This window comes from Babylonia areolata, chromosome 24, assembly GCF_041734735.1.
Source record: "Babylonia areolata isolate BAREFJ2019XMU chromosome 24, ASM4173473v1, whole genome shotgun sequence".
In the NCBI taxonomy this organism is placed as follows: domain Eukaryota; kingdom Metazoa; phylum Mollusca; class Gastropoda; order Neogastropoda; family Buccinidae; genus Babylonia; species Babylonia areolata.
The window spans coordinates 44,088,657-44,101,232 of record NC_134899.1 but is presented as its reverse complement, the minus strand read 5'-3'; the positions used below and the strand labels follow the sequence as shown (position 1 = coordinate 44,101,232).

General features: G+C 41.6%; 2 protein-coding genes across 3 annotated transcripts in view; one reads left to right on the top strand and one right to left on the bottom strand.

The window, feature by feature from the left end:
- Positions 1-188, bottom strand: part of LOC143298994 (uncharacterized) — a 96,470-nt gene extending 96,282 nt beyond the window's left edge. The window contains exon 1 of one of the 2 annotated variants that reach the window (XM_076612053.1): positions 82-188. The gene's annotated coding sequence lies outside the window, so the exon portion shown is untranslated. The remainder of the gene's footprint in view (positions 1-81) is intronic. The other variant, XM_076612054.1, reaches the window with a different exon arrangement.
- Positions 123-12,536, top strand: LOC143298996 (UPF0462 protein C4orf33 homolog). The gene is made up of 6 exons (XM_076612062.1): positions 123-256; positions 1,292-1,470; positions 7,709-7,766; positions 8,308-8,359; positions 9,410-9,603; positions 12,354-12,536. Coding segments are annotated over exons 1-6 (594 nt in total). The 5' UTR covers positions 123-254; the 3' UTR covers positions 12,463-12,536.
- The last annotated feature ends 40 nt before the right edge of the window (positions 12,537-12,576 follow it).

Sequence of the window (12,576 nt, the reverse complement as noted above, 5' to 3'; positions counted from 1 at the left end):
GCTAGTTGGTGATGAAAACCCTGATACAAGAATGAACTTTCGAATAAAACCCCACTGTGTGTTTAAAATTCCGTGACTCACCTTTGTCTAGGCTTTCAGGAAATACCTGGTGACAAGATCGTCGGCACTTGGACACTCAATATGGCGTGCTGCTTTGTGACGAGGGGGAGGTCAATGTGTGGTCACGTGACTGTAGCAGACGATGTGTCACTCGCCTCACGGTGGAATGTCAGAGGGGTGCGATCACTTCAATCATGTAAGTGAGCCTGCCAACGTTGTAAAATGAGAAAGATGGCTAATGTCTGGAAAGATGATAAACAAATCATCATTCTGAATCATCTCACTTGCTGTGCATTAAAAAAAAAAAGCATTAACGGATATTCTTGATACGATTGTGTGTAACTTGTGAGCAGACGTTTCTCTTACCCCTAATAGCAGAGTCGCTCGGCAAGATATCGACATCTGCTGCATACAGTAGTAGGCTGCCGACAGTACTAAGATAAATTGGGGCGAGAAGACAAAATACCGTCTCGGTGGGTGTGTCTGTTTTGGCGCGCTGTGAACAAAACACAGTGGGAAGCAGAATAAATCAACAGAATGTGTTGGATACGTAAAATGTAGGAGGGAGGATGGGGATGATGGTGGGGTGAGGGGTGACACAAAGATGTCGGGCAATCATGTGAAGTTCTCTTTAAAGTGTGTGAGGTACACGTGTGTACTGACAGCCATCAGACACAAGGCAATTATGTGAGCAGAAACCACTGCAAATTGTTATGGGCACACATATGAACAAAGCAACATAAAATGTTGGACAACTATAAAATGGGTGAAAAGTCAAGCAGTGAATATGTTTTGGGGGCGTGTGTTCATTGAACAAAGCCCTGTCGAATGAAGGACAATTATGAAGGTGTCAAAGCACTGTAAAATGCAGGTCAGTGCTAAGCTTATGAACAAAGCATTCCTTGCATGTTGTTAAACATGCCACAGGGTAAACACTATATGAATATCCATTATGATGATAATAACGATAGCCATTACTATTGTCATTATCATTACCATTATTAGTGTTATTTTCATTATAATTATATTTCTTATTATCATTACTCACTGCATGAATGTATATGATGATAACGATAATAATGACTGTTGTTATTATCATCATTATTGCCATTATTACTGTTATTATTATCATAATTATGATATTTCTTATGATCATTCATACTGTTATTCTGAACAAACACATGTAATGAAGGAATATTAACCTAGAGAAGGGGACGAACTCTCTTTTCAGGGAGTTTCACATCCAGATGACCTGGGACAATAGACCTGTGGACCATCAGCCCGTGCAGATCCAGCTGTCGGAGGATCCTCAGGGATGCCGCATCAATGTGGAGGCCCCCTTCTTCAACTCCCCCTCACCTCCTCCTGCCCCTTCAGGGGCACCCTGCCCCCAGCTGTGGGACTATGAGGGTTAGCGCTCAGGTTCAGTTCAGTTCAGTTACTCAAGGAGGCGTCACTGCGTTCAGACCAATCCATATATGCTACACCACATCTGCTAAGCAGATGGGCGCAGTAGCCGAGCGACAGAGTTAATAGCCGAGTGTTTAAAGCATTGGACTTTCAATCTGAGGGTCCCGGGTTTGAATCTCGGTGATGGCGCCTGGTGGGCAAAGAGTGGAGATTTTTCCGATCTCCGAGGTCAGCATGTATGTGCAGACCTTCTAGTGCCTGAACCCCCTTCATGTGTATACACACACAGAAGATTGAATACACATGTTAAAGATCCTGTAATTCATGTCCGCGTTTGGTGGGTTATGGAAAAAAGAACATACCCAGCACGCACACCCTCAGAAACGGAGTATGGCTACCTACATAGTGGGTAAATAAACAAAATGGTCATGCACATAAAATGTTACATGTCGTGTCTGAGTGTGTATGTGTGTGTGCCTGAAATCTAATTGAATGACATTGAAAACAAACGACGAGTGCCTGATGACAGCTACCAGTCGGCTCTACCCAGGTAGGCAGCCTGTTGTGCAAATGACTCCATGTTTGTAAAGCTTTAGAGCTTGGTCTCTGACTGAGGATTGGTGCTATATAAATATTCATATCATCATCATCCATACTACTTCTGCTTCTACTATTACTACTGATGATGATAGTAGCAGTAGTAGTAATGAAGAAGATGATGATTACAATGATGAAGATAATGATAATGATGATAATGGTAATGATAATGATAATAGTAGGAATGATTAAAAAAAAAAAAAGAAAAAAAAAAGCCACTATTACTGCTGCTTCTGCTTCTGTTTCTGCTGCTGCTGCTACTGCTACTACTGATGATGGTGGTGGTGGTGATGATGATGATGATGTGCATTTATATAGTGTTTACCTTGCAGCTTATGGTGATGATGATGAACATGATGACAATGATGATGATAATAACACAAAGAATAACGGTAGTGCATTGTATGTACAGTGCTTTCAAACATGTCAAAGCACTTTACATTGGGCTAAGTACATCAGCCCCAAACCACTACACACACACACACACACACACACAGACACACACACACACACATACACACATACACACACACACACACACACACACACACACACACACACACACACACACACACACACACACACACACACCAAGTAAATCTGTGGTTCAGCTGATCCTCACATGCGACAAAGGATTGTTGCTGAAAACGGAGTGTGGCTGCCTATATGGCAGGGTAAAGACTGTCATACACATAAAAGACCACTTGTGTACATACAAGTGAAAGTGGGAGTTGCAGCCCACAAATGAAGGAGAAGTTGCCAAGATGGTGCACATGCATGCCATTTCAACCCACACTCTTGCACCCACTATCTCCTGAAACTCACTGAATGCACCATCAAAAGCTGAGGCCATCCATAACTGCAGTAAATTGCTCTCACGCCTGTCTGCCAGGATGCAGTGTTTTAACACCACCACCCATCTATCCCTTCACGTCACAGAAGCAGTGGCCAAGTGGACTAGGAAGCCAGTGTCAGTGGGTTCAAGTCTCATGTACAGGCTGTGATTTTTACTCCCCCACTCCACTAGACCTTGAGTGGTGGTCTGGGTGCCAGTCTTCCGGATGAGATGATAGACTAAGGTCCTGTGTTCAGCGTGGACTTATTAGCGTGTGTAAAATAACCCACTGCAACAAATTAATTGTCCCTGGCAAAATTCTTTAAAAACAATTCATTTTGACAGTAAAACAAATACACTTGCAGACAGAGGGGGGGAAAACCAAACAAACAAAAATATGGATGGTGCTGTACAGGGGAGAGCAGCCTAACTTTCACACACAGAAGTCTGTTGTGACAAAAAGTAACACAATACAATACAATACAACACAATACAATACAATACAATACAATGCAATGCAATGCAGTGCAATGCAATGCAATACTACACAATACAAATACAATACAACACAATGCAGCACATAACAATACAATTTACTCCAAAACACAAGCCCACAGTCATAATGATAATAATGGATACTTACATAGCACACTATCCAGAAATCTGCTCTAGGTGCTTTACAAAAACGCTTTGTTAACATAAAACATTACATCTATGTTACATACACACACCAAAATATGACTACACACACACACACACACACACACACACTGCATACATACATTTTAACAATACATGTGTATCTAACAGCTATCCTAACACATACGCACACATAGGCAGGCATAAACTTACATAAACGCACGCAACTCTTCATCTCTGGTTCCTCCACACCCCAAAACGGGCATATCCTGGTTATTTCTGTTGCAGTCTGCAGATTCAGATTCAGATGGTTTGTTCATTTCAGGCCAAGGCACTACATAAAGGAGAATATGAACAAAGACAATGAATGTAATATCATTTACAGATAAATAGACTAAAATAATGCTACAATGGAAATAAGAGGTTAATCAGAAGAAGTAATAATTCTTCCAAATTCCCCAATATCTTAAGAGGCTTTGTAGAAAAACAGCAATAAAATCAGTTAGAAAAGACAAGGCTGATGATAATACCTGGGTCAAGTAAATGCTATCTGATTTCTTTCAGTGCTTCACAACAAAGAACAAAGTGAACTTCAACTTCTTTTGAATGTTTACAGATGGGACAGATCAAATCAGAATCTTTTACCTTTGTGTATTTATACCAATGTATAGACAGATCAGAAGGACCCAGTGTGAACCTTGTTGTGATAAATTTTATATGTTTATCAAGATTCAGAAGGAAATGGGTTTCACAGCATGCGAAATGCAAAATATTCTTTTTAACTCAAATCTTTCACTGGCTGAAATATGCTGGTTCCATTCCTGCCATCTACAAGATGTTGTCGAAAAGCATTTATAAAACCTACTTCACAATCTACACCTTGATTTAGCCACACATACCCCAAACCATGTTTAAACAAACAGAGGTGCACAGTTGATGCCTGGTTATTTTTACCCCTACTATCCAGTTTCAGTCTGTGAAGAAATAGAGAGGTCAGGTTGCTGTCAGGCTATTTAAACCACAAGAGACACTGCACTACTGTTGAAAAAAAACAACTTTGGTTGTGTTTAACAGTGCCTTTTCTGATTAAGTCTACATGAGGTACAACTGGCGAACACACCTGCTGCTGATGACGATAATTTATTTGTTGTGGAGCCAGACTGAGTAAGTGTCACCCTCACTGGAGTAAGTGTCCACCCCACTGGAGTGAGTGTCCATTGTCCATCCCACTGGAGTGTCCATTGTCCATCCCACTGGAGTGAGTGTCCATCCCACTGGAGTAAGTGTCCATTTTCCATCCCACTGGAGTAAGTGTCCATTGTCCATCCCACTGGAGTAAGTGTCCATCCCACTGGAGTGTCCATTGTCCATCCCACTGGAGTAAGTGTCCATTGGCCATCCCACTGGAGTAAGTGTCCATCCCACTGGAGTGAGTGTCCATCCCACTGGAGTGTCCATTGTCCATCCCACTGGAGTCCGTGTCCATTGTCCATCCCACTGGAGTAAGTGTCCATCCCACTGGAGTGAGTGTCCATCCCACTGGAGTGTCCATTGTCCATCCCACTGGAGTCAGTGTCCATTGTCCATCCCACTGGAGTAAGTGTCCATTGTCCATCCCACTGGAGTAAGTGTCCATCCCACTGGAGTAAGTGTCCATCCCACTGGAGTGAGTGTCCCCCCACTGGAGTAAGTGTCCATCCCACTGGAGTAAGTGCCCCCCCCCACTGGAGTAAAGTGTCCCCCCACTGGAGTAAGCATCCATTGCCCATCCCACTGGAGTAATTGTCCCTCCACTGGAGTATGTGTCCTCCTTCACTGGAGTTAGTGCCCCCCCCCCCCACCCCCTGGAGTAAGTGGCCCCGCTACCCCACCCCACCCCACTTGAGTAAGTGTCCACCCCCCCACCCCCATACTGGAGTAAGTCCCCCTCCTCCCCTCTGAATTACATGGCCCTCTGGTGTGGGTGTCCCCATTGGAGTGAGTGTGCCCTCTGAAGTGTGTCCCCACTGGAGTAAGTGTCCCCATTAAAGTAAGTGCGCCCCAGGATTGATTGTCCCCTTTTGAGCGAGTGTCCCCTGTAGAGTAATAGTCCTCCCACTGGAGTTAGTGCCCCCTCTGGAGTAATTGTCCTGTCAGGAGAAAGTGTTTTAAGTTAATTGTCTCCTCTGGAGTGAGTGTCTCTCCCCACTGGAGTATGTGTCTGCCTATAGGAGCAAGTGTTCTCTCTGAAGGTATTGTCCAACTGGAGTAATGTGGTCCATTGGAGTATGCATGAATATGAATACACACACTTTGTTGTCTTTCCTTCAGTACAGAGATTTGCATTTTGGCAGCAGCATGTGTCCAACATAAAAACAAACAAATGAAATAAAATGAAAAATAAGAAGACGAATTGGAAGGCACTAAACAGTTCAGTTCAGTTCAGTTCATTGAAGTTACTCAATGAGGCAACACTGGATTGGGACAAATCCACATACACTACACCAGATCGACTAAGCAGATGCCTGACAAGCAGCGTAGCACAACACACTTTGTCAGGCCCTTTAGGGAAAATAAAAAGGTGTCCCTGCTGGAGTAGGAATCTCCCCAGAAAGTCTCTGTGAATCACCTGACACAAAAGATTTTGACACCCAACTCACCACAGGCATGGAAATGAAAGCAGAAATTGAATCTGAGTTCCAGTGAAAGCAGGACATGAAAGGCCACAGAATCTGATAAAGTAATCCTTTATTCAGTGATGATTGATTAGGGTGATTATAATCTAATGAAGCTATGGATATATTTTTGGTTTGAGACAGTGGGCTGAACCACATGCTTCATTACATCATGATGTTTCCCAGCATTAGCCAGGACCAAGAGACACAGACACCTGCAGAGTTTGGAAATTTGAGCAGTGTGTGATCTCAGATTCATTGTTGAAGTGGATGATGCTTGACTGTGAGGGCCCAGCCTTCCTTTTTAGGGCAATCTGACAGGACTGTGCCAAGTGCTTTCATCATTGTTATCATATCCCAGCATCCGCCAGGTCTGAGAGAAACAGACATCTGCAGTGTTTGGACATTTGAACAGCTTTCTCAGATGCATTGGTGAAGTGGATGATACTTTGACAGTGTATGTCCAGAGGATTTTTTAGGGTTTGTGTGTGTGTGTGTGTGTGTGTATGTGTTGTTGTTATTGTTGTTGTTGTTGTTGTTTTTTGACAGTCTGACAGGGCCGTACCAAGTGCTTTTATCAACATCTTCCTTATTATCATTATATTCCAGCATCAGCCAGGTCTGAGAGGTACACTTGACAGTGTGGGCCTAGAGTTTTTTTTGTTTTGGGGTTTTTGTGTGTGTTTTTTTCTGTTCTTTTCATCTTTTTTGTTGTTGTTGTTGTTGACAGTGTGACAGGGCTGTACCAAGTGCTTTCATCATCATCATTATTATCATTTATCCCAGCATCCATCAGGTCTGAAAAATGCAGACACCTGCAGTGTTTCGAAATTTGAACAGCGCTCACAGATGAAGTGGTGGAGTGGTTGACACTTGACTGTGAGGGCCTGGTATTCCCTTTGAGCTCTCAGCACACTGCAGTCTGGATTACAGCCAGCCAGGGCCATGGACACAGAAATCTCACTGAGGGCCAGTTTAAGTGTCTGTGGCCAGGGCTTAGACCAGCCTTATGGGATTTGAACTAACTGTTTCACAGTCATCAGTCTGTGAATGACACTGGCCGCATGTATTTTGTTTGTGGTGGCACACATTTTGTGAATGTTAGTCACTTGGCTAACCTTTTCCATCTCAGTTTACTGTGAAGTGTGTTTGTCTTGTGTGTGCTGGTTTTCAGTTTCAGTGTGCAGTCATGCAAGAAAGTGTGTCAGGTCAGTCTGCAGATGTTTGAAGCAAGAGGACAAACATTAGAAGAGGCACCATGCAATAATGATATGAACAGCACAATGCATTACTATTCTGATTGTTGGCATTATTGTTATTGTCATGATTATTATTGTTGTTGTCATTATCATCATCATTATATTATATATTATTGATTCCTTTCAGATAGCCCAAATAAACTATCTATGATGTTTGGACAATCAGGTTAAAACTCCAGTAGATAGTGGTGGATAGTCTGTAGTTGTTCATGTTTGGAAATATGTTTATACCTTTCTTTTTTCTTTATTTTCAGTGGTAGAGACATTTTTTCTGAATGACAAAGAACAATACCTCGAAGTTGAACTGTGTCCGTGAGTATAGCTAAAGAAGCAAAGGTGCATTTGAATTAAATGCAATATTGTGTGTGTGTGTGTGTGTGTGTGTGTGTGTGTGCTCATGCACACAATGTACATGCATGCATGCATCTGCATTTTAACGGTGCATTTGTGTCTGTGCATATGTATGAGTGTGTGAGTGAGAGAGTGTATGTGGGAGTGTTTTTGTGTGTGTATGAGAATGTGTGTGTGTGTGTGTGTGTGTGTGTTAGTGTTAATGTGCATTTGTGTCTGTGCATGAGTATGAGTGAGAGAGTGTATGTGAGAGAGAGAGTGTGTGTGTGGTTGTGTGTGTGTGCATGCATGTATGTGTGTGTATGTTCAAACATACACATGTATGTGTATGCAGAATATAGGCGTGTGAAACTGAAAAAAAGGGGATGTGGACGTGTTTTACACACACACACACACACATATATATATATATATATAGAGAGAGAGAGAGAGAGAGAGAGAGAGAGAGAGAGAGAGACAATGTGTTGCTTCCTGAATAATCTGTCACACTGTTTGGTTACAGACATGGTCAGCATCTTGTGCTCTTGTTAAATGGACGGAAGAATATTGTTCAGGTAATCTGTTAAGTCTGTTGCTTTTCTTTTTTACTTTCGAGTCTCTGAAAGGGCTTGGCAATGTACAACAGAAAGAAAGTATGGTATGTTTATGCACTAGTTAAAAAAGGATTATGAGACAGCATGTTGCAAGAATATCTCATACATGAATATATCTTTTTCGTGTGTGTGTGCAGCAGTAAGCCTAATCTCTGTTACTGTGTTAATCAATAGATGTGGATGCAGCTGCATGCAATTTTATTTTTCAAAAAGAACCCAGCATCTGATTTTTCACATGAAAGCTCAGTGCTTCCTGTTCAGTCCTCTTTTTGCCTTTTCATTCTGGTTTATTATAGCAACATAAAAAGGTGTGTGTGTGTGTGTGTGTGTGTGTGCATGTGATTTTGTAATTATTGCCATTTCTAATTGTGGCTTGAACACAAGGACAGTGTTCTGTATTTTCATCATCATGATTATCATCAATAGTATTATCGCCATCATAATTACTGCTACTACTACTGCTGCTGCTATTACTGCTATTGCTGCTATTACCACCACCACCACCACCACTACTGTGACAACTACTTAACTCCGGATTAGGTCCACTTTTCATGTTTACTGGCCTCATGTTGCATATCCTTGTACTGTTCAAAAGTTACTTAATGTGTTGACTCTAAACTCTCTCTCTTTCTCTTTACATCACATTTTTTGGAGGGTGCGTGTGAAAACACTTCCCTCAAGGCCTGCGAACAAGGACAAACAATCGCAAGTTCAAGACAAGTGTCGCATAACGATACACTTATTGACCAATGTGGAGTTAACGACATTTCACAGACATATCTTCAAGTATGGGAAACTTTTAAGTGAAACAACACACAATGCCGATAATACATATGATTCATAACTAACGGTTTTACTCTACCAGTTTATAATATATGATGCATAACAAACGGCATTACTTTACCTGGTTATATAATATATGATGCATATCAATTGGCATCACTATACTTGTTTATAATACAAGTAGCACACTCCTTTTTTTTTTTAATTAAAAAAAAATTTTCCAATCAGGACCAACTCCCTCTGGACTTCAAGTGTGAGGTAACAGCAGCTGCAGGGAAGTGGCATGGGAGTGCAGTGGTGCCCGCGTCCTACCTGCCCCCATCTGTCACACGGTTCAACGCCTATGCCATCCACGGGGAGGGGGAAAGCCGCACGTATGAGGCCCTCTACCCGGCTACACAACAGTACCCTTACCCAGACTTGTAAGGAAGCACGTTTTTATACACACACACACACAGTGTGTAAGAATATATGTGTGTGTACATGTGTGTGTGTGAGTGTGAACGTGTGTGTGTGGGGAGGGGAGGGGAGGGGAGCAGGTATGTATATATATGTATGCATGTCTGAACATAATTATGCTTGTATACATGCATTGTATTTATGTGTGTGTTTAGTTTGCTTGGTACAGTTTGGTGTGTGTACGCAGCTTTTTTGACATAATGTAGAGCACATAGAGCAGTTTTCTGGGCAGAGTGCTGTGTAAGGATCCATTATTAATAGTATCGTCATCATCAATATTATTATTATTGTTATCATCTCCTTTCAGGGATGAGATTGACACTGTCCGTTTCATTCTGGAACCGTGCATTTCCTTCACCATAATGTGTAAAATTTACCGCTTTCAAAATATTCCTTCTGTCTGATTTGAGACAAAAGTCTGAGGAATCTCATGCCTGCTTTCTTCATTCCTCTCAGGTTCACCATTGGTGAGATTTTTGCACAGACGATCAAATCAAATCTTTGCTGCAGCTGACTGGAAAGGAACCATTTTAGGGCTGACCACATGACATTTTTTATTAAATAAAGGAAAAAAAGTCAGAGATATTCCAAAATAATGTTGAAATGTCATTTGAAGCAACATTGAAAAAACCAGTTCACCCACATTCTGTTCAAATGTACATAGAATGTAAATCAAGTGAAAAAAAGTTTAAATTTTTCTTCAAGAATTGGAAAACAGAATCTGGAGGTATGTCTCTGAAAAAGGTTTTCATGGAGCCAGCTGTAACATGTCTGTTCCTGATATCGTGCAGATCTCAGCAGTCGATCAGCAGATGACGGGCACAATAGCTGAGTGGTTAAAGCATTCGACTTTCAATCTGAGGGTCCCGGGTTCGAGTCTCAGTGAAGGCACCTGGTGGGTAAAGGGTGGAGATTTTTCTATTCTCCCAGGTCAACATATGTGCAGACCTGCTTGTGCCTGAACCCCTTCGTGTGTATATGCAAGCAGAAGATAAAATATGAATGTTAAAGATCCTGCAATCCATGTCGGTGTTCGATGGGTTATAGAAACAAGAACCTACCCAGTATGCACACCCCCGAAAACTGAGTATGGCTGCCTACATGGTGGGGTAAAAACAGTCATATATGTAAAAACCCACTTGTTTACATACGAGTGAACGTGGGAGTTGCAGCCCACGAACGAAGAAGAAGATCAGCAGATGCTTGATACTGAGAGACTGGCTGCACAGCACACACCATGGAACTTCTTTACCTTTTAGGAGATTGCATTGTATTTTAATACTCTTTTTTTTTGTCACGACAGATTTCTCTTTGTGAAATTCAGGCTGCTCTCTTGGGAGCACATCCCTACACTGAGAGCGCCACCCTTTTTTTTTCTTTTTTTTTTGTATTTTTCCCTGTCAGCAATTTTATTTGTTTTCCTGTCGAAGTGGATTTTTCTGCAGAATTTTGCCAGGGACAATTATTTTGTTACAGTGGGTTCTTTAACATGTACTAAGTGCATGCTGCAGATGGGACCTTCGTTTATTGTCTCGTTTGAATGAGTAGCGTCCAGACCACCACTGAAGGTGATAAGAATTTCTCAGAAAAGAATGATTCAATCAGGAAATTGGGTGAAGGAAAGAGAAGAGAGTTTCAGTTTCAGTTTCTCAGGGAGGTGTCACTGCGTTAGGACAAATCCATGTTCACTACACCACATCTGCTAGGCAGATGCTTGACCAGCAGCATAACCCAACACACTTAGTCAGGCTTTGAGTGCATGCTTATGTATCTATCAGAGAGGATTTCTTCTACAGAATTTTGCCATAGGACAATACTCTCGTTGCCATGGGTTCTTTTCAGTGTGCAAAGTGCATGTTGCACTCGGGACCTCGGTTTGTCGTCTTATCTGGAACACTAGACGCCCAGTTTGATTTTCCAGTCAAACTTGGGAGAAAGGGTGGGACAGGGATTCGAACCCACACCCTTACGGACTCACTATATAGGCAGCTGAACGTCTTAACCATTTACCATCTTTCTCATTCAGAAACACTGAACAAAAAATAAGGAATTGGAACTCTTAGGAAGGCAAAGGTACATAATTCAAACCATTGCTGCTTGCACTCCTATCAGCTAGCATCCATATGAAAGGAGGAGTATAGAGAATTGAACTCTGAGATTTCTAAAAAGGAAACTCCTTGTCCATATATATACACTCTAGGCATGGGAATTGAAATGAATGACGTAGGAGGAACTCAAAGGCATGGGTCCAGGAGCAGCACAGAAGGCTCTGGGTTGTCTTTGTTGTTGTTTTTTTTAATAAAGAACTAGACAGTATGTGTGCTTGTGATAAATAGAACTGTCCCCTCCACGTCCTGCTGGCTGATGCAGAGCTTGGTGCACTTTTTGTTTTACTAAAAAAAAAAACTAAAAAAAAAATGAAATGAAGAAATTATTGAACCTTTTCTCAACTGCTTATGTACTCACACATGCCTGTTCCACCTCTCTTCCCCCACTCACCCCCCAAATGAAAATAGCAATTCAGAATGTACTTTTTAAAGATTTGTTCCAAATATTTTGTTGATACATAAATTAATCCAAAGTAATACCTGATAATCTGTGTTAGAATGAGTCATATAGCACACGACACTATTTCATGCTTTCATGCTAATCAGTGCAGTTGCTCAGACCTTTTTTTTTTTAATTTGTAAATGTGTCTCTTCATTTTTTTCAGCCATCGACTGCAGTATTTTGGAGAAATCAATCTTGGGAGCATTTCATCGTCTCTCGTCTCTGCTTCTGTCTCAGACGTATGGGGTCAGCATGTTTCTGTGTCCACATGATGTTTGTGTTAAAAGACAGTCATTGGTGCCATTTGATTTGTTATTGAATAAGTCATGACATACTGTTTAGTTTATGCATTTGAGTGAGTGTGCGTGTGTGTGTCTTTATGTGTG

What these genes read in the sequence shown, in the direction of transcription:
- LOC143298996 (XM_076612062.1), top strand. An exon ending in CTCGAAGTTGAACTGTGTCC is followed by an intron (nt 7,767 to 8,307) that starts GTGAGTATAGCT and finishes GTTTGGTTACAG; the next exon opens with ACATGGTCAGCATCTTGTGC. An exon ending in CAGTACCCTTACCCAGACTT is followed by an intron (nt 9,604 to 12,353) that starts GTAAGGAAGCAC and finishes CATTTTTTTCAG; the next exon opens with CCATCGACTGCAGTATTTTG.